General features: G+C 36.1%; 1 protein-coding gene across 1 annotated transcript in view; it reads left to right on the forward strand.

The window, feature by feature from the left end:
* The window catches only part of AQR (aquarius intron-binding spliceosomal factor), a gene marked incomplete at its 5' end in the record, with an annotated part of 38,829 nt that overhangs the window by 2,544 nt on the left and 16,695 nt on the right, over positions 1–19,590 (forward strand). The window contains 13 exons of the mRNA XM_009582933.1: positions 591–626; positions 2,944–3,064; positions 4,380–4,520; positions 6,155–6,223; positions 6,733–6,833; positions 7,522–7,598; positions 8,855–8,919; positions 11,394–11,510; positions 12,462–12,575; positions 13,400–13,503; positions 14,315–14,417; positions 15,494–15,614; positions 18,646–18,787. Of these exons, the coding sequence (XP_009581228.1) occupies positions 591–626; positions 2,944–3,064; positions 4,380–4,520; positions 6,155–6,223; positions 6,733–6,833; positions 7,522–7,598; positions 8,855–8,919; positions 11,394–11,510; positions 12,462–12,575; positions 13,400–13,503; positions 14,315–14,417; positions 15,494–15,614; positions 18,646–18,787 (1,311 nt within the window). The remainder of the gene's footprint in view (positions 1–590; positions 627–2,943; positions 3,065–4,379; positions 4,521–6,154; positions 6,224–6,732; positions 6,834–7,521; positions 7,599–8,854; positions 8,920–11,393; positions 11,511–12,461; positions 12,576–13,399; positions 13,504–14,314; positions 14,418–15,493; positions 15,615–18,645; positions 18,788–19,590) is intronic.

Here is a 19,590-nt window from a genome sequence, read left to right on the forward strand (position 1 = left end):
AAGGCCAAGTCTCATTTCAATACATTGTAATGCTAGGTGGGGGAGACAAAGAAGTCAAGATAAACTGTGTGTACAGAAAAGAGTTGTAACCATAGCAGTTTGGAGCTCTTCAAGGGAAGTTTGAGCTCTGGAGAGAATTCTGTTTATGATTCCTTTGTGAAAGTAATCTAAGAATTGCCATAGAGGATTAGAGCAAGCTTCCATTTCCAGTCACTAAGAACAGAGACCATTACGAACTGATTAAATATATAGTCGTCGTTTTCCAGAAGACACTCTCGGCTTCTAGCAGTTTATGTCATCAAGGCTGTTGGAAGCGATATCTTCATGTTTGAAAGATCTAGATGGATTTTTTAAATGTGAATTTGATTGCTTAATGAATCTGCATGAACTTTAGCTTCCACAGCGTTACAGCAGTTGCTTCTGCACTCAAGTGGTTGCTCTTGCATGGAAATGGACAGGCAGAAATAATTCCTAGATGTTTCTACAGGTTTTGTTACATGACAAAATAAGGGAAAATATAGCCATTTTTCATGCAGCTGTTTATGGGAGGCTTTCTTTCCTGTGTTAATTGATTACTTTTTCCTTTTTAGGTTTGCTATTAGAAAGATAATGCTTCTGGAATTCAGGTAAGCTATAATTGGAGTGAAATTTTAAGTTATTTTTTCATAGGAACCCATAAAGATGAGAAGCAGGGCAGTAAGTCAGTTTGAAGGTAGTATACTCATTTGTTCCTACTCACTAAAGCTTTGAATTGTGTACCTAGGAATATTAAGTGAGGAGAGCTTAATTTGAGGAGGAAATAATTTCATAAGCATAAGTAACGTATCAGAGTATCTTGTTTTATGATTCTGAATTTCTAGTGTAAGTGAAGCACCAAAGAAGAGAGTGTGAATGAAAGAGGTGAAAAAGTTGGCGTCCGTCGTTAAGCCTTAAATCAGAACTCACCGAAGTCAGAGGAAGTTTTTGGATTAAGTCTCTTACTGCGAGGGTGAAAATGAATTGTGCTGCAGCAGCATCACTAACATTTTCTTCACTTGAAAAGAAATGGAAATCTATTTAGAACATTCTTGCAGCTACTTCAGACTTTTCTGGAAGAACTTACAAAGCATGTCTAAAATGATGTAAAAATAAATATTTGCAGTATTTACATATTTAGACGCACGATATTTAGTGTTCTGTTTGGCTCTGTTTTCTCTCTCAAATCTTATGAGCAGATAGAATGAGATGGGTTTTGGTCAAGATAGATTCTTTGTTTGAAAAGGCTGAAATATATAAGTAGTACCACTAACTAGAAAAGTAGGACAAACTTCCCTCTGTTTCCTGCTTCTTTATTAGAAGAGGCAGAAGAGAAAACGTAAGCTACTGACAAATGGTAGCACGACTTCTGGAATTTGTATGCCAGCAATACCATGGAGTTAGAGGTTGTTAGCTTTTCTGTGAACACTCTTATGTTACCAGCCTGTAATGTAACTTTAGTGCTTTCTGGTCTATAGCCCCATCTACTGCCATTTGTCCTGTGAGTCATTTTCTCTCTTTTCTTTCCCGCACCTCCCCATCCATCTGTCAAACTCTCCAGTCTTCACACACATGAGGTTTTCCTGTCCTTCATTCTTGCTCACATACATTTATCCTCACATGGGGGCATAATAGTATTTTTACTAAAACGTATTGAAGTTTATTGGAATTCCTGGGTGAAATGAAGTATGGAGTTCTGTGGATTTCGTGGGGTTTTCCCCTTCCCGTTGGCAGATCCAAGCTCTTGGGAAGCAGCATGTATTTCATTTGGTATATGCCTATGGAGTTATCTCAGCTCCACCTGAAGCTACGCGTTCTGGCTGAGCTCCCAGGAAGCAGAAATCCCTGTCTGACCATTACTGAGCCTTTTGCTCCTGGTTACATAAAACTTCTCACTGCCTTTTTTCCCACCGTCTCTGGTACTCATCTTATGTGAAATTATGGAAGTAACTTACTGTAAGACATCAGAAAAGTAAGCTGTGGAAAAAAGTAAATAGGTAAAACTGAGTTGGCTCATGAGGGGCCAAATGAATGTTAGAGCTGACATTAAGAGAAAGGAATGAATGAGCAGCTTGTTTAGGAAGAAACAAGACCTTCCATTTTCTGGTGGCGGTTGTTAAAGTAGCACAGGGTGCAAGTGCACTGTTGAATATGATGGGATTTAGGGATTGCCTCCTCAGCAGTAACTATCCTGCGTAGTTTCAAGAGGAATTTAAAGGAGGGAGACAGTTGTTTGTCCAAATAGCCTCTCATCTCTAAGATGTAATTTTAAGAGTCTCTTCTATGAGAAACGTGCCATATTAATGAAGAAGAAATGCTCATTGCTGGGAACTTGCTATTTTCCAGTGTCTAGTAATTTTTTTTCACCTTTTTGGAAACACTTAATCACTCCTGTAATATTCACCGCTTTGTTTCAGTCGCAGTGTAATGTAATATTTTTATTGCCTTTATATGATTGCAAGCATAAAATGTCTCTAGATGATACTGATTTTTTATTAAAAAAGGGTATTTAATAATACAAATACTGTTATACAGTAGTTGTCCTTTGCATATTATGCTAGGAAATGCTGCATGAGACATTCTTTAGACAAGTGAAGTTTTTTCTTTTTTTTCTCCTTTTTGAAAATTAATACGAATTCATGTTCTGACTTTGTATTGAGCTGTGGCTACTTGTTACATTTGAAAACCCTCTGGTGAATGTGTCTTCCTGATAAGAAACTCATCTGTCTCTTGTAGCAGTTACCGAGTCTAACAAGTTTTGCTGCAGTGTCCTAGATGAGAGGTAACTTCAGGAACTACTCACAAACTATAAAAATGGCTTTAAGGAGAAGGAAGGAAAAAAAAACCCTGTGGATAACTGCTCTTTCAAATGAGTGACAGATTATGTGGGCGGCAGCAACTAATGAAATATTCTTTGTCTCTTCACAGCCAGTACCTTGAAAATTATCTATGGATGAATTATTCTCCAGAGGTGTCCAGTAAGGCATATTTAATGTCAATCTGCTGTATGGTGAATGAGAAGTTCAGAGAGAATGTCCCTGCGTGGGAGGTAACCAATTTCAATTACAGCTAGAATTGACTTTGATCTATAAGTTGCAGCTTTTGCAGTATGCTCACTTATACTGACAGAAGGTAGCAAAGTTTGTAGTGTTAAAAGTAAATGGTACCTCAGCTGGCATGTCTCATATGGTGTTTTAAATTGTGTGTTCTTTTCGGAGAAGGCAATGGATGGATGAAAAATCACCTTATTTCTTCTGCACGAGTGCACAAGTCCTTTGTTCTGCTGTGTGATACCTTTACATTCTCAGCAGCATTTGCTTTTTTGGCACTTGACAGAAGTCTGGCATTTGCAGAGAAGTTCTTGCTCTGATACTGAAAGAAAAAAGGATTTTTATGTCTGTGGATATAAAAAGGCACCATTGGAAGTCTAACATTTTATCCAGTAGTGTCTCGCTTAAAACCTGTGAATATGGTTTTGTAGCTTTCTTGCATGAAATTTTATGCGAAGATAATCTCTTATTCTGCTTCTATGTATACTGGTTTTTGTAATAATAAATTCAGAAATAATTTAGTGTTTCTACAGAGAGTCCAGTTCTCACAGGCCATCTCAACAACATCAGCCTAGTTAGAAATTCTATACAACCATTATTTCGGAAGCACACTTACTCCGATAATAGTGCCATTACTTTGGTGCTGGCAAAGCACAAAGGATTAATATCTTGCGCATATGATGTCTGTGCCTTTTTTGTTCTGGCATAGGTACTATAATCAAGATGACAGGTGCATGTTAGTTTCCAAGCAGTTTAGTTAAATCTTTATTTGTTAGGTGGCTGCCCTTGTAAAGAAACCGTTTTATCTCCACGATTATTCAGTTTATTGTTTTCTGGCTGAGATAGCTGAATGGGAGTTCCACAACTGTAATTAATCTCTAGTGGTTTTTACCTGCTCACTTTTTGCAGATAGCTAAACAGCTGCCACAGTTTTCTTCAAAATCTACCAATTCTCTTCTAGCCTGTGTCATTTTACAGGAATTCTGTGCAATCACCAGTTGAGCATTCCCACAGCACAATCCACTCCACTTGTGCTTCCTGTTCAGTTTGTCCTATATGTCACCTGTGTTAGACCACGCAGAAGGCAGTAGTCCCACTAAGAGCACTCCCATAGTGTGAGCATCCCAGGTCAGGAGGATATCATTGGTCTGTTTTCTTTGTGCTGCCTGGTCAGAATAAATGAAAAAGAGAAAAACTAATCCTTCCTTTAAGAGATCTAAATGGATTTAGAGAACTTAAGCTATGTTATGTGAATGAAGATTGAAATGATTTGTATCAACCTGACTCAAAACCAACTTCCTCTTCTATTCCTAGACATTCAAAAAAAAGCCAGAACACTTTCCCTTCTTTTTCAAATGCATATTGGAAGCATCGTTGGTTGAAAATGACAGTGAATACTCTCTACATGAACAGACAGTCCTGCTGCTTTTCCTTGATCACTGCTTCAATAGTTTGGTATGTTAAAAGTAACTGTAATACTTCCAGTGTGTTTATGCTGTTCTGTATTAATAGGAATTTAGTTTGGGCAATTCCTTCTTATGAGACAGATGAAGCAAAATTCCCATTTAAGGAAGAAGATGGTACCAGAGGGCTTTTACCCTTCTTTTTGACTCTTGCTTTATCTCTCTCATCACGCTTGCTTTTCTCTGACACAAGGTCATAAAAGAGACTCAAAATTGGAGTATTGGCACTTACTGCAATTTAAAGGCATTCAGACATATTTAAAACGGTGCTTAAAAAATATGTATTTATATTTGAAAAGGTGCTCTACACTTAAAAGCAGATTACTTACTACTGTGCTCTTTTTAGTTTGGCTGGGAAATTGCACAAAATTATTTCCATTAACTATTGAGAAAGATAGTAATTTTTTTACCCTTGAAACCAGGTTTAGATAATATTTCTCTCTGCACTTCTCTTGAGTTAGTTTTAAGAAAACATTGGACCAAGTTGTTTTCTCGATCTGTAGTAAAAACACAATTATAGATCCTAATTAGCGAGTGTGGAGAATAATTTACAATTACCTATTATATAAAACAGTACTCTGTTACCTCTCTTGCTACTGGGCTTTTTCTTTACTTACATTGCCCACAGGGTGTATCAGTCAAAAGCAGGGTCTGCACAAGTAAAGAACAAAATCTTGTCTCGCAGACAAAACAATTTAGAAAGTGTATGATTTGATTTTGGAATTAGGAATGATTATGGGAGCCAGTAATCATCCTGAACTTTATGTGTATAGTTTATTGAGGTAGTATTTTTCTGTAGTGACCATGCTACAACGGATCTTCATTGTAAAGGAGGGTTTGATATTGACTGTATGGAATCCTGCTTGCCAGAGCATGTTTCTCATATAACATGATATGGAAGCCAGTAAAAAAGTGCTTGTAAAAGCATATTGCTATTAGAAGCTGCACTTCTTTGTGAAATGCAGAACAGGACAGTCACAGTAGTGTTTTAAGTAAGGAGCACTGAAGTGTGAAGTTTTAGAATGCTGAGAATGGAGTATTTGTCTGTGAAGACATATTTAAGATGTTAATGGAAGTTTTTCAGTAGTTTAGGAAAGAAAGAAAACTTTGTAGATCCAGATCACAGGCAGAGTTGGAGAGAGACTTTTGAAGCAACAGGTGAAGTTACATGAGTTATAGAGAAAATTAGCTATTTCAGGTAATGGGAAGAGGTAGATGAAGTGGGAAAAACTTGATAAATGAAGGGCTTCAGGAGAGAAGGGATAGAGTAAAAACAAATGGAGAAAGCACAAGTTCAAGTTCAAGAACGAAAAATGACTGAAGAAGGAATATCTGTTCTCATCAGTTTCTATGCTAAAAATATTTACATGGATGGGGCCCCTGCTGAAGTATTAAGAACTGACAGAATCCATGAAAAGAACCTAAAATGTGAAAGTCATCAATAGTTTTAAGTGTTACTGGGTAGGGCTATTGTGCAGTTTCCTGTTAGGAAATTATGAAATCTAATACAAAAATATATATTTTTTTAATCAGATGGTAATGTACATTGATGTATTTTGTAAGACAGGCACATCAGAAAACATAAGAATTTTAAAAAAACATTTTCTGTCTGTAACTTTCTAACAGGAAGTGGATTTGATCAGAGGTCAGGTGCAGCAGCTCATTTCCTTACCAATGTGGATGGCTCTACAACCTGTAAGCATAACACTGTAAACTGGCAAAGCAATCTTCTGGGCATTATCCAAGTCCTGTAAAGTGAATTTTTATGGAATACTGTTATGGAAGTCTAATATTTAAAGCTGCCTGCATTGCTATGGAATTATATTTTTGTGTGCTTGGTAAAATTCTCTTTATTGTTTGTTGCAAATTTCCATGTAATTGTAATTATTAATTAATTATTTTTCAAATTAATTTTTCAAAAAATTAAGCTTTGTTGCTTATAGCTTCTTCAAGCTATAATTTGTAGACAAGGTCTGCAAGGTCACAGGGATGGGGGAATGGAGCTGACATCTAACCATGGCTAGACTCTCTCTAGCAGTATTACATTCTTGTTTTACAATGATACTTATTAAGATTAGTCTGAGACAGCTATTTATTTCAGTTTATTATATATTTTTTCTTTTCTAATAAGAAGACTGGATGGTATTTTTGTTTCTCATGAAAACAAGGATTCCTGGTGACTGAATAACATGTTAACATTTCAGAAACGGCTGGAACAAGAGCTGAAAAAGACACCAAAACTAAGAAAATTCTGGAATCTAATTAAGAAAAATGATGAGAAAATGGATGAGGAGGCAAGAATGCAGTATGTTACAGAAACCTTTTTTTTCCGGTTAAATCCAAAGCCCTTAATGCATTCATTAAGTTTTAGCTAAAATAAATTGATTCAGTAAAAAAATGTGTTTTTTTAAAAAACTGTGAAGATGGCAAATAAGGATTGATCATATGTGGTCTCCTGGAAACCATTTTGTTTTCCAGTAGTCTTTATGCAAAATACTGTTATAGAACTGTAATATTTTATTTAATCAGAGAATTTGTGATACCAAATCTTAGAGCTATAGGATGAAGGCCATAAGAGAATATTCATGTAGTTACTTGTATTTTTTCATGACCTTTAGCAAATATATAGCTCTTAAGCAAATAGCTTATGCAAGTATTTGAATAAATTTGTGTGTATCTCACAAAAGTTAAATGATCCAATACTTTGTGTTGCAATGTGGTAAGGTGTAGGTGGTGACATACTTCTCCTCTTTAAATCAGTAGAAGCATGGGTTATTAATCAGTTCTGTGCCTAAAAAAAGTAGACTCTGCTAATCTGTCTGCCTGGGTGTAGAGAGAAAAGTTACCATCTAAACAATTTAGGTGTGTTTCAAAGCAACCTGCTACCATTATATAAATTTTGGAGCAACTGACTTTGTATTAGTGAAAGATACGATGTACTTGTAGTCTGCATTTAAGGAATACTAATGCTTTTGTCATATGTCTGATTTTAGAGCATATGGGGAGAGAAGATTTCTTTCACAGCTCATTCAGAAATTCATTTCTGTGCTAAAATCAATACCTGTCTCAGGTAACTGTGGTTCTTATGTTACTTTGTTATCTGGTAATCTGTCTTAAATTCTTTTCTGTTGCTGAAGCAAATACTCCTTAGGATACGAACCTGAGGTTGGAGACCTTATCTGGATGGGGTTTTAGTGAAATCCTGGCCTGTCTGCATGGATTTCATGTCAAAATTAGTATTCAAATCTCTATATGTTTTAAAAATGAAATAGTAGAAAGCTACTTTAAACCTCTTCTCCTTCTGTTCAGTATGGACTTCATAAAAAAATATTTCTGGGTACTGATAGTCTTTAGTGTGTGCTTACAGCCTTCTTTCGGCATTAAAGCATTTTATACATACTTAAGTGCCTTGTTAAACAGGTGGTATAAATGCATATCATAAGGCTCTGTTCTGTCAGTATTGTTGATTTATAGTAAGAACAAAAGCCTAAGTGAAGTGAAATTCTGTAAGATTTGACTGCTCTTGATTTATAAGTCATTGTGACAAGCAAAATTATATGCTTGCCTGATTTAGAAAGGAAAAGTGTTTGTATAGGAAGGTGTTAGCCTTTTGACAAAAAAGGCTTATTATGCTCTAAGTACAGCACAATTTGGGTGAAATCACTTCCCGGAGTTCTGCTTTTGCTCTTAAACTCCTAGCAAACTTCAGCTCTTAACTGAGCTCTGAGGGGAAATGCTGTGTATTGTGGCTTCCTCAGAAAGGATACTTATCCCTTCTGTTTTCCCAGTTATGCAAGACCTGTTTTAGGAAGACTTACATTAACAGTTCTTTGGAGGCTTTAGGACGTAGATATTCATTAAAGCAGGCTTAGTGTTGTGTTTTGACATGATTCTAAAGCCTCCTTAGTATTCACCACTGAGTACCTTTGAATATTGTCAAGGCCTGTAGCACACACCTTGATGACAGCTTTTAAATAGGTATTTTTGAGTACCTGGAGTTAAAAGTCTTAAGAAGCTTAGCGGGCCATTGGTATCTTGTGGAAGTGTGCATTTTTGTATGTCACATTGATTGTTTTTTTCAGAGTGGATAAAATCACTCCTGAATCTCTGGTTCCATTACTTTCTTATATCCAAAGGTTTTCTAGTTTGCAATGAAAGAAAGGATTGTTTCAGAAAAAGAGAAGAATACGCTAGTTAACTTTTTAATCTTGTTAAAAGCTAATACTGGTATATTAGTAGCATTTATTACATTTTTAAAGTATCGTTCAAGTACAAATATATTGTGGTGTGGATCAACTACAAAAAAATTATTTTTTTTCTATCTAGGTCCTATTTCTATGGACAAAGTTCATTATTGTGAGAGATTCATTGAACTCATGCTAGATCTTGAGGTAAGTTATTAAATTGTTTCAACCTGTTTGGAGGTCTACTTTTGTAGGTTTTAAATGCATAAAGTCATTACAGCCTTATTCCAATTAGCAGGTGGTTATGTCGCAGTTGTGCATTTGGTTGCTTAATAGTGGTTTTCCATCTGTGTCCTGGTTTCGGCTGGGATAGAGTTAATTTTCTTTCTAGTAGCTGGTATAGTGCTGTGTTTTGGATTTAGGATGAAAACAATGTTGATAACACAGGGATGTTTTAGTTATTGCTGAGCAGTGCTTACACAGAGTCAAGGCCTTTTCTGCTTCACACACCACCCCACCAGCGAGTAGGCTGGGGGTGCACAACAAGCTGGGAGGGGACACAGCCAGGACAGCTCACCCCAACTGACCAAAGGGGTATTCTATACTATATGATGTCATGCTCATATATAAACTAGGGAAAAAACTGGCTGGGGGTCCGCTGCTCGGGAACTGGCTGGGCATCGGTCAGTATGTGGTAAGCAATTGCGTTGTGCATCACTTGTTTTGTATATTCTTTTATCATTATTATTACTATTTTCCCTTTCTTTTCTGTCCTATTAAATTGTGTTTATCTTAACCCACGAGTTTTACCAGAGCGAATGGCTCTGTGGTGTTCAGCTGCCTGCCGGGTTAAACCACAACAATCTGTAAATAGGAGGTTGTAGCAGTGCATCCACGTTGGGAACTGACTCGTAATGTTTATAAACGAGATGAACTGTTAGAGAAAGCTAGGATCCTAAATTGCTCAGTGAAGACGACTGTTAATTGGAGTAGTGGTAATAATTTTGGCAATTGATGAAAATGTGTGGCACTTTAATCCACTAGGAATAACCCAGAAGTATTCTTCCCAATGCATAATAGGTCACTTAAAGTATCTTCTGTGTTGCACGGTATAATCCCAGAAAGCATCAGTAGTTCTGAAATGCAAACTATTTCTATTTGACTAGAATTCGTTATTTAGAAGTAATAGTTCTGGTGATCTAGGTTTGTTACAGAATAATAGGAGGCCAAGAAAGGTTTTGTGAAATTTTTCAGCAGGTGCTGAAAAAGTGGGACAATTTTAAGCTTTACAGTACTAGAATTAAAAATAAAAGACATTAATTTACAATTTCTTACATGAGTAGCAATTTAATTAAAATAACTTCAGATTTAGAAGAATATGACAGAGTTGTCTGAAACAGTAAGCATAGGGAACTTTAAAACAGCTTGATCTTGAACTCATACAGGCTAACTGTCCTCTGCTAAATCACTTAAGTAGCCTGTGCTTGTAATTGCAATAGAATGAATTCTTCAAATTAGAGCTTGTTGTCTTATGGAATATAATATAATTTCATAAGAGAAAATACGTATTTGAAGTTAAACTTAAGTCTGGCTGTTAGCCAGAATGCTTAGAGGCGGTACATTTAATGTTGGTTCTCGCTAGGTATTACAGGAAGGTTAGAATTCAGACAGTTTATGAAGCCTGTTTAAATGACTGGAACAAGCAAATGAGAAATTAGCTGTAAATCCAAGTCTTTTTGCCCTAGTAGCATGTACTGTGTTAATGGGCTCTTTTTACCTATGTCAAGGCCTTTTTCAGAGTATTTGTTTCATATTACAGTATATAGACTGCCATCAAGACTTGGTGATTTGATCATTTGAAAGGAATAACTTCATGGAAAGTTCTTAGGGTTTTCCGAGTTTGTTTTTTGTAATTACTGTGCAGGGCAATTGTGCATTTTCTACTACAGATTCTTTTCTTTTCTTCATCTTAGTTCTAAACACCATGTTGATACTTTTTGGCTTTCTAAATTCAGTCTGTAGATTCCATTGAGAGTACTCATTTTTCTCTTGAATTGTTGAGATGTACTGCTGTATGCTGTTGAACAGTTGCTACAAATAGCAGCTTAAGCTATTTACATTGAGAAGAAATGATCTCTGTTTTGTTTACAAAAAGCTTTTACAGGTTTTTAATTAAGATTTGAAAAATTCTTAGACCTAATTTGAGTATCTTACAAAGAATAGAAGATACTATACTATATTTAGAAGAAACACAGTTTGCAGTCTTGAGAAAGACAAGCTTAAAATTAATGACATGAGTATAGAAAACAAACATTTAAAACAATGTTGCAGCAGTTTGACATATCTTTTGTAGCACACAGTCATTATATAGACACTTAGTAATAGAACAATTGTGTTATTTAATTTACTTTTATTACTGGCAGGATGCAATCTCGCTAATGGCAAGTTTGTGCTGGGCTCCCGAATCCTATAAAAGGCTGTGTTCATAGCTGTATAAAACCAGTGTCTTGGCATACGTAAATGCTGCTTTAATATGAGAACCTCTGTTAGGGTATTAGATATGTAAATAACTGTGCAGCAATCTATCTTGATATGCCTTCTTGAAATGGGAAATTATGAGAAACCAGGATTTCTTACATTTTGAAGAATTGCTTGTACTAATGTGAGGTTGTTTACCACAGGCTTTGCTTCCCACACGGCGCTGGTTTAATACGGTGTTGGATGACTCCCATCTTGTTGTTCACTGTTACCTGTCCAGTCTTGCTAAAAGAGAGAAGGAGGGTCATCTCTTCTGCCAGGTGAGATACAAAGTTGTTGAAAATAACTTTTTTGTTCTGATGTGGCTCTGAATACTGCAATTGTTTTGTTTTTATTTGTTTGTTAAGACATTTTTTTCTGATGGGTGCAAACTACATGTTTATTTAAATCTTCAGACAGTTCTTTCTTACCTGTACCAATGTGTGTGACTGCTCTTAATTTCTGGCTCTGTTTTTGAACAGTTCTTAAAACTACAACCTAGAAAACAGTGCAGCTTCTGGCATGCTTTACCCCATGTATAGCAGAAGAGTGCATTCTTCTGTGCTTCGTTTTGACCTCAGACTGTTCTACAGTGCAGCTGTTTTTCACTACTGTCCTTCAGTTTACTCAGTCATAAACAGTATATTGTTTTTTATGGCAGGATCTGAAGATCCCTCCCCTTTCATGCATCTCAGCTGCTTTTCCTGCTGCTTGCTGTCACCCATCTCTAGCATTTGTTCAGTTTCTCTGAGGGTCAGTATTGATGGAACACAAAGCCAGCAGCACATTTTCATCCTCTGAGTTAAATAATCTCATTGAAAGGTAGGATGAATTCTGGAGCTGGCATCAGAGAGGGCAGGAGGGAGCAAGACCTCTCCTTTTTGGTAGCAGCAAGCCATAAGTTGGGTTCAGTGTCTCAGTGAACCCCTGGCTAGGTCACCTTAGTAGAACTAGTTTCGGTTTCAAGTCCTACTATGTAAAAGAAACCGGATTGGTTGTGGGCTGTGCGGTAATTTCTCTGGCTTGTAGATGAGATACCTAAACAAAATTATTTTGTGCATCAGCCAAGTATAAAATTTAGATACCACTAAGTCCATAGTCCATTTCTTCAAGAATTTTGAGGAGCTCTTGTTTGTGCATGGTGCCCAGATTTGTCCTCTTAAATTGTGTTTTTGTTTGTGGTAGGGTGTCTCTTACTGTTAACCCACTAATTTATATGGATGATGTCTCAGCTTTTAGATATGCTTAAATTCTACACTGGCTTTGAAATCAATGATCAGACTGGAAATGCTTTGACAGAGAATGAGATGACAACAATTCACTATGACAGAATTACTTCTTTACAGGTAGGCAGATGGCAAAGTGCTTCTGGGAGGGAAAGGATTCCGTTTTGTTGTTTTAGTCTAATTTGTATCTGGAATAGGCATTAAGTTATTTCCCAAAGCAAACCCCTTATTTTTCCTATTGAGTTACTCCTATTGAGTTTTTACTTGACTTTCTATACTATATCGAAGACGCTAATGTTTCAATGTTATGTATGTGACTGACTAAATAATATGCTCTAGCAAAACAGCACCAGTTTTGATTTGATATTGTCGAGATGAACTGCTCCCATTAAATCTATTCAGAAGGGAAAATTAAGTGCTCTAAGAACTTAACTTAATGATTATGCAGTAGGTGGCACCATTTCTTCAATATCAGTATACACATATGGTAGCCATAGTGGTCCCTTGTACATAAGAGACAAAATAAAAATTCACATTATTTGTAGTCATATAAAGATAGTTACACTTTTCAGAATTTTTCCCATCAGTTTTAACAAAAAAATTCAAGGAAGCATGGTTAAATTAAACTTGTTCCTTGCTTTTTTCTTAGTTGTCTGCAAGGCTACATGTCTGCCCCTTTATGTTTGTTTTAATGACAGAACAAATGCTGATAGGAGGGTGTATAAAAAAGATACTGTGTCAGAAGCACAGGAGTAACAAATAAGTGGTGCTAACTAAGAAAAACTGAGATTTTGCCTGGTTTTTATTTCTATCCTGGTAGTGTCCACAGGGTGCTATGTGTTACGAATCAGAAGAAGCTATGCTTTTGTATAAATATTTAGATTGTTACTAAATTGTTTCATTAATATGCTTACATTCAGTTTTTGGGCGTGGGTCTTTTGTAGAGAGCGGCATTTGCACATTTCCCAGAGTTATATGACTTTGCGCTCTCAAATGTAGCTGCAGTAGATACTCGTGATTCACTGGTGAAGTTATTTGGACCCCTTAGGTAAGTTATCAAAATTAAATTTAACATGAAATTGAAATTCTTTGTTCTCAGTATGTTTTAATTTAACAAATTTCTAGCCCTTTTTCTTTCTGACTTCTCATGTGCCTTATCAGGTCTTTCTGACTTGGCGTGGTGCCTTTACATCTGCTGAAATAGGGAGACAGGGAGAGTTTGCATCCACTAGTAGTGAAGTACGAGAATTCCAGTATAAGAAAAATATCTTTATTTTCCTTTTTTCTAATGATTGCGAGAAAGTAGTAGTTTTCTGGAAAATAGCTAGCTGCCTAAATTCACTGTAGCAGTAATTAACTTGCAGTAGTTAACCTCTAACTTCCTTGATTTAGCTTTTTTTACTCTGCTCTGTACAAAAACTACAACAGAAATCATAAAAGTATACCGTATATGCATTAACTGTACTGTAATGTAAATGCTGTGATTAAGAGGATAACAGTCTGTATTTTGACAAAGGCAATGTGTGCTCTGTTGTTTGGTTCTGTTTTCAGGTGCATGTCTTGAAACAATAAAGAATATTCACACCTCGCTCTGTTTAGTGCGGATGAGTGGTTCAGCTCACACCTGTGGCTGAACACGCTTCACCCATGGAGGTCTTCTAGAGCACTTTGTAACAATTCCAAAAATAAATATTTCAAATATCTCAAACTTCACTTAAAATACTGATCTGTAATTGTTCGTCTCTGATGAAATTCTCAGCTGGAAATTTTTTTTTAAGGAAAAAATAGCTACGGTAGGTGCGCTCCCTCAGGTTTCGGTCCGAGTGACGCAAGCTTCCGTTTTTCCCTCTGCTGTGCAGCTCGAGCGTCCTCCACCAGGTGGCGTCATACCTCTGCCTGCTGCCGCCCCTTCCCGGCGGGGAGGACTCCCGCTATGAAAAGGAGTTTCTGCTGGAGTTGCTGGTAAAAACATAATTAGTATCGCTGGCGTTTTTTCTTTTGCAAGCTCAAGACTTAGCTAAATCTAGCAACTACACTCTAGTAAAGTAGCCATCCGGGACCTTTTGCTGAACTACCTGTGACCACAGCAGTGCTGTAGCAGCAAACTGCATACTGAGGTGGGGTTTAAAACCATACAAATTAAGTATTTGAAAATGTTTGTTTATAAATGTAGTTTCCCTGAGAAACTAGTATGCGTGTGTTTGGTGTAACTGTAAAGATCAATAAGCAGGGTCTCAGCAACAGTTTTGAGTTCTTCTGGAAAAGTTTTTGCTCTTTATGTAGTAACCTGTTTGTCCCCTTTAAAAACAAAAAATCTGCTAAAGTAGATCTAGACATTCAGTACCTGTTTGGTTACTCAAGCCCATTTAAAATACCGTTTGAGGCACATAATGGTTTTTTTGGATATGCAGTGTATAACAATATTACTGTAGGCTTCTAATCTGATATCAGTATTAGAATGGGATGGCTGGTTTTTTAAAATCTTTTTCATAGGCTTATTTTGTGGTTGTTGATTTCTTTAAAAATCATTCACATAGTTTCCTAAGGTTTAGATGGTGATAATATGATGCTTATGGATGCCAGGGAGAGATATTTGTTCAGATGACTTATTGTAGTGTTGGATGGATTTTTTTTTTTTTTTTTTTTCCCCTCCCAAAGAGGGAATTAAGACTAGCTGTTGCTGAATGAGCAGTGTTAGTTAGCTATTGACCATATGTTTAATGGAGAGCAAAATAAATTTCCTTTGAAGTTGATTCTCTGCTAAGCCTTGGCTGAATATTTTCAGTTCTGTTGTACCATTTTTGGTCAGCTGAGTAGCCAAATGATTGTTTGACTCTAGTGCTATGACCAATAGTTGGACTATGTGTTCATCTTTTGACGTCACTGTGCATTTAGTTATATTTAGTTAAAAAAACAAAACAAAACTTATTAAAAGAGAGAAAATGGCAAGTGACCACCAGCAGTCGTATGGATTAACGTGTATGTTTCAAAGACAGCTTTATTGTCCCTTTTTGATTTAAAATGCATCCTTTCTTTAGGTTTCCCGTCATGAGCGACGAATATCTCAAATCCAGCAACTCAACCAGATGCCTCTTTATCCCACAGAGAAGATTATTTGGGATGAAAATATTGTGCCAACTGAATATTATTCTGGAGAAGGTATGATTAGTAGTTCAGTAAATGCTGAACAAGACAGGAAATGCTGCAAAAAAAGCAGTTCTGATGTATATGTTTGTTCTGTCTTTGGAACTTATATGCAGTACTTTGGCATCTTCCAGTATCTTAGAGTAAGGTCAGCTTTTTTTGAATTGTGCATCAGGAACTCTGAGATAAAATTGTTAGCAAATTTATAGTGGATTTAAAGAAAAATCCAAAGGCCTGTGTTTACATAAAGACATTTGTTTGCTTCTAATCTGGGTAACAGAGGTGCTGTACACCCAGCTGTAGCACAGGTAGTTACTGTAAGATGAAACAGGTTGTAAACATGCAGCAGAAAAGCTGTTGTCTGTGCTTTGCTCTTAAGTATGTTCAAGAAAGCCTTTTTAAAAAGGAAAAAAAAGGGTGGTGATGGGAGGAAATTAATACTAATTATCTTACTCTGATTTCAAGGTAGAAGTGTACACATAGTCGCTGAAAGGTAGTGTATGCACTCTAAATTCAGAACTTAGTGTTGTTGCTCGATGTGGTCATGAGCAGAGAAGCAAACTGCAGGTATTGCAAACAAGGAATTATGTAATTTTAAGCTTTGCGGTAAACAACACGTATTTTTGTCTAGCTACTTTAAAAAACTTGTGCTTTTTAAAATCTCTTGCTGAAAATTTTAATGTGGTTCATGAGAATCTTCATTAGGAATGTGAAAATTTTAATTTGGAACATGGAAATTCTAAATAACAACGTATATCTTCAAAGACTAGTATAAAGTATGTTTCTGGTTTGAGCAGTGAGTATCCTGTACCCTCCTCCATGTAACTTTGATTCAGAGTTTCTTTGTGTAGGTATAAGCCTTAAGTTCAGCTGCTTAGCATAAATTAGTTTTTTGGGATAAATCCTCTGTCAGCAAGTATTAATGAGAAGAAAGAGATTTTTGAAATTTGACTGCCTTAGGTAAGGCAGGGTTATAGGCAACAAAGGATCTTTTTCCAAACAGATATGATACAAATGCCATCTAGAGATCTGCCCAAGAAGAGATAAAGTACTTGTGTTTAGTATGATGCAAGTAGTTGAAAGCTGATTCAGATTCTTCTGAAAAATAGGTCTCATGATGGGATTTGTCCTTTAAAAAAAACCCCAACAAAACAACAAAAAACAGACAACCCCCCCCAAGACAAAACAAAGCACACACCACCCCCCAAAAATAACCCAAAATAGGGCGATTGCTGTAATTTCTAGGAAATTAATATAAAAACCAAAATTTTTTAAAATTTTATTTTTTATTTCAGTGAACAACATAGGTTGTTCTAATGCTCTGGAACATTCAGGCTCTTAAATAAAAGTCAAGGTAGCTTTATTGTCATTCAGACTGTATTGGAAGGCTGACTTTGCAGGACTTAACTTGTCCATGCACTGTGTGTGTATTTTGTGTTTTATTAGCCAAATATATTGATCACAATATATGTGTTATTGCTGGGGGAGTGTGGGTGGGGAGAAAGAGCAGCTCATCACACCTGTTTCTGTGCTGTTTTGTGAATTTTTAATAATGCATTAAAGAAATTTTATTAAAGGTGAAATGTAATTTTGGCAAGTAACAGTGGTTGCTAATGGAAACATTTCCTCCTTCTGTGGTGAACTCTTTTGCTATTATTATCCGTGTATTGATAGCACTGTTGTGAAGCATTTCTGTTGCTGCCAGACTGTTACAAGTATTTTTCTATTTTGCTTCTCTTAGTTTCAGTTTACACTTTTTCTTTTTAATCTCCCTGTATTCTCCAGCCCTGATTTCAAACAAGACAGTTTTGTTTTCGTGGTCTTTTTTTTTTTTTTTTTTTTTTTTGTGCTCTTAAAAGTAGCTACATTCTTTTGGTCTAAAACTTAAGTAAGAGTAATTTAGCCCAAGAAAGATAGGAGTATTGTTTCTATTTTCTTTTAAAAAAGGAGGGAAGAAGAATATCTGTCTGATAAATGCTGTGCACCCTTAAAGAGGTGTTGCTTCAGGCTCTATGCTTTGTGCATATAACTAGCTTTACAGAACAGGGATTGTTATTTGGTGTTGGGAAATGTGTTAAAGTGTTTTATCACCATGAGGCTTTCCAGAATAGAAATTACTGTGTTCTGTCGCCTTTCTTCGTTGCCATTGTATCTCAGTGCATGTGAAAGCCAATATGTATTACATATACCAATGAAAGGTTTCAAGGATAATACTGCAAGTTAGAAAAGCCTGATGCTTTCACAGGTTTTAAGCATAGATGTTAAACTGGAGCATTAGTCCAGTAATGTTAAATGAGTAACATACAGGAATTTTTATTATGGAAAATTTGCATCTAGGACTACCCTAAAGCTATGCAAGCTTTAGGACTGTCTAGGAGTTTTAATACTCCTTGTTTAGCCTGATCTAATCTTCCCATGTTTTTCATTCTCGTTTTAAAAAAAAAAAAAAAAAATCTATAATCAGTAACAGAAGCTTTTGAAGAAAGTTGTGTATTAAATTTTGATTTCTTGGCTTAAAACTTTTTTCTACATTAATAGCTTTTGTGGCTTCTAGCAAACATAAAGGATTGAAATTGGGGAATTGTTGGGTAATGCTTTTTTTTTTTTTTTTTTTTTTTAAATTAGTTAAGGAGCCTCTTTCATCATTATTTAATGGTGGCTTAATTGTTGAATTCCCAAAGTACCATTACTTTGCTGTGCATTTGATTTTTATAAAATCAATTTTGTTGAGGTCTGAATACAGGGAAGGATTCAGTCTTTAAATAGTTCACTGTATTACTGCCAGAAGGATGAAAATTCCTTTAATCTTGTGCAGGCTCATTTAGAGAAAACCTGAAAATTTGGGGGAAGGAGGGAGAAAAATGTGTACTTTTTAGTGACGTATATTTATAAAAGGAGTAGTTGTCAGAATCTCCCAGGATAACAGCTATGGCAGTTATAGAATAACGTGTGTATATATTTATGAATTCGTAGAACCAATATAATAATTAATCTTCATTTTGTTTATCCATCAAATACCTCTTCCCTTCCACCCTTACCCCTTTAGGCTGCCTTGCACTTCCCAAATTGAATCTACAGTTTCTGACTCTTCATGACTACCTGCTGAGGAACTTCAATCTCTTCCGCTTAGAGTCTACCTACGAGATCAGACAGGACATTGAAGATAGTGTCAGTAGGATGAAACCATGGTAATATTTATTAACTGATGCAAACCAGTCAGTTCAACTTCAGTTGTAATCAAAGCGCATTTGAGAATGAATAACTGATATTGTGTATATACTAAATACATAGTAACAAATGTATTTTAAATAATTACATAGGTACTGTGTTTTATACTAACTTCTTCCATAAGGTGTTGCCATCCTGTGGGATGATTTTTTAAGGGTGTGTTGTTTGGGAAGTGGTGGAGTCACCATCCCTGGAAGTATTTAAAAGACGTGTAGATGAGGCGCTTAGGGGCATGGTTTAGTGGGCATGGTAGTGTTGGGTTGACGGTTGGACTTGATGATCTTAGAGGTCTTTTCCAACCTTAATGATTCTATGATGCGTATCCCTGTAGATGTGTTAAGGCAGTATGTTGGATACTAACAACCAACCTTTGTAATGTTAAGACGGATGAGTTAGTTTTCCAAAAGTACTAAGCCTTGGCTGACATTACAAAATCTGGAAACTTTACCACCAACTCTTCTGGTTTGTGAGAGGTGTTACTGAGTATTCTTGATTTTGCCACCTGCCACATTTTGATCCTCTTTAGATTTCAAGGGGTCATTCGGTGTGATAGGTCTTATACTCAGTAGTTGCTTTTTGTTATCTTCACTTTTTATTCTCTCTCTGAGGTTTTTTGGTTTGGTTTTTTTTTTTTTTTTTATAATGCCAGCATAAGTTGCCTCTGTTTTTTGAAATATAAGAGTAATTCAGTTCATGTTATGCTTCAGTTCTAAAATGCAGGATTATGTGAATCTACTTCAGTAGCATGTAAAATTAAGACTTC

The sequence above is a fragment of the Fulmarus glacialis genome, unplaced genomic scaffold (assembly GCF_000690835.1).
Source record: "Fulmarus glacialis isolate BGI_N327 unplaced genomic scaffold, ASM69083v1 scaffold26938, whole genome shotgun sequence".
NCBI classification, from domain to species: domain Eukaryota; kingdom Metazoa; phylum Chordata; class Aves; order Procellariiformes; family Procellariidae; genus Fulmarus; species Fulmarus glacialis.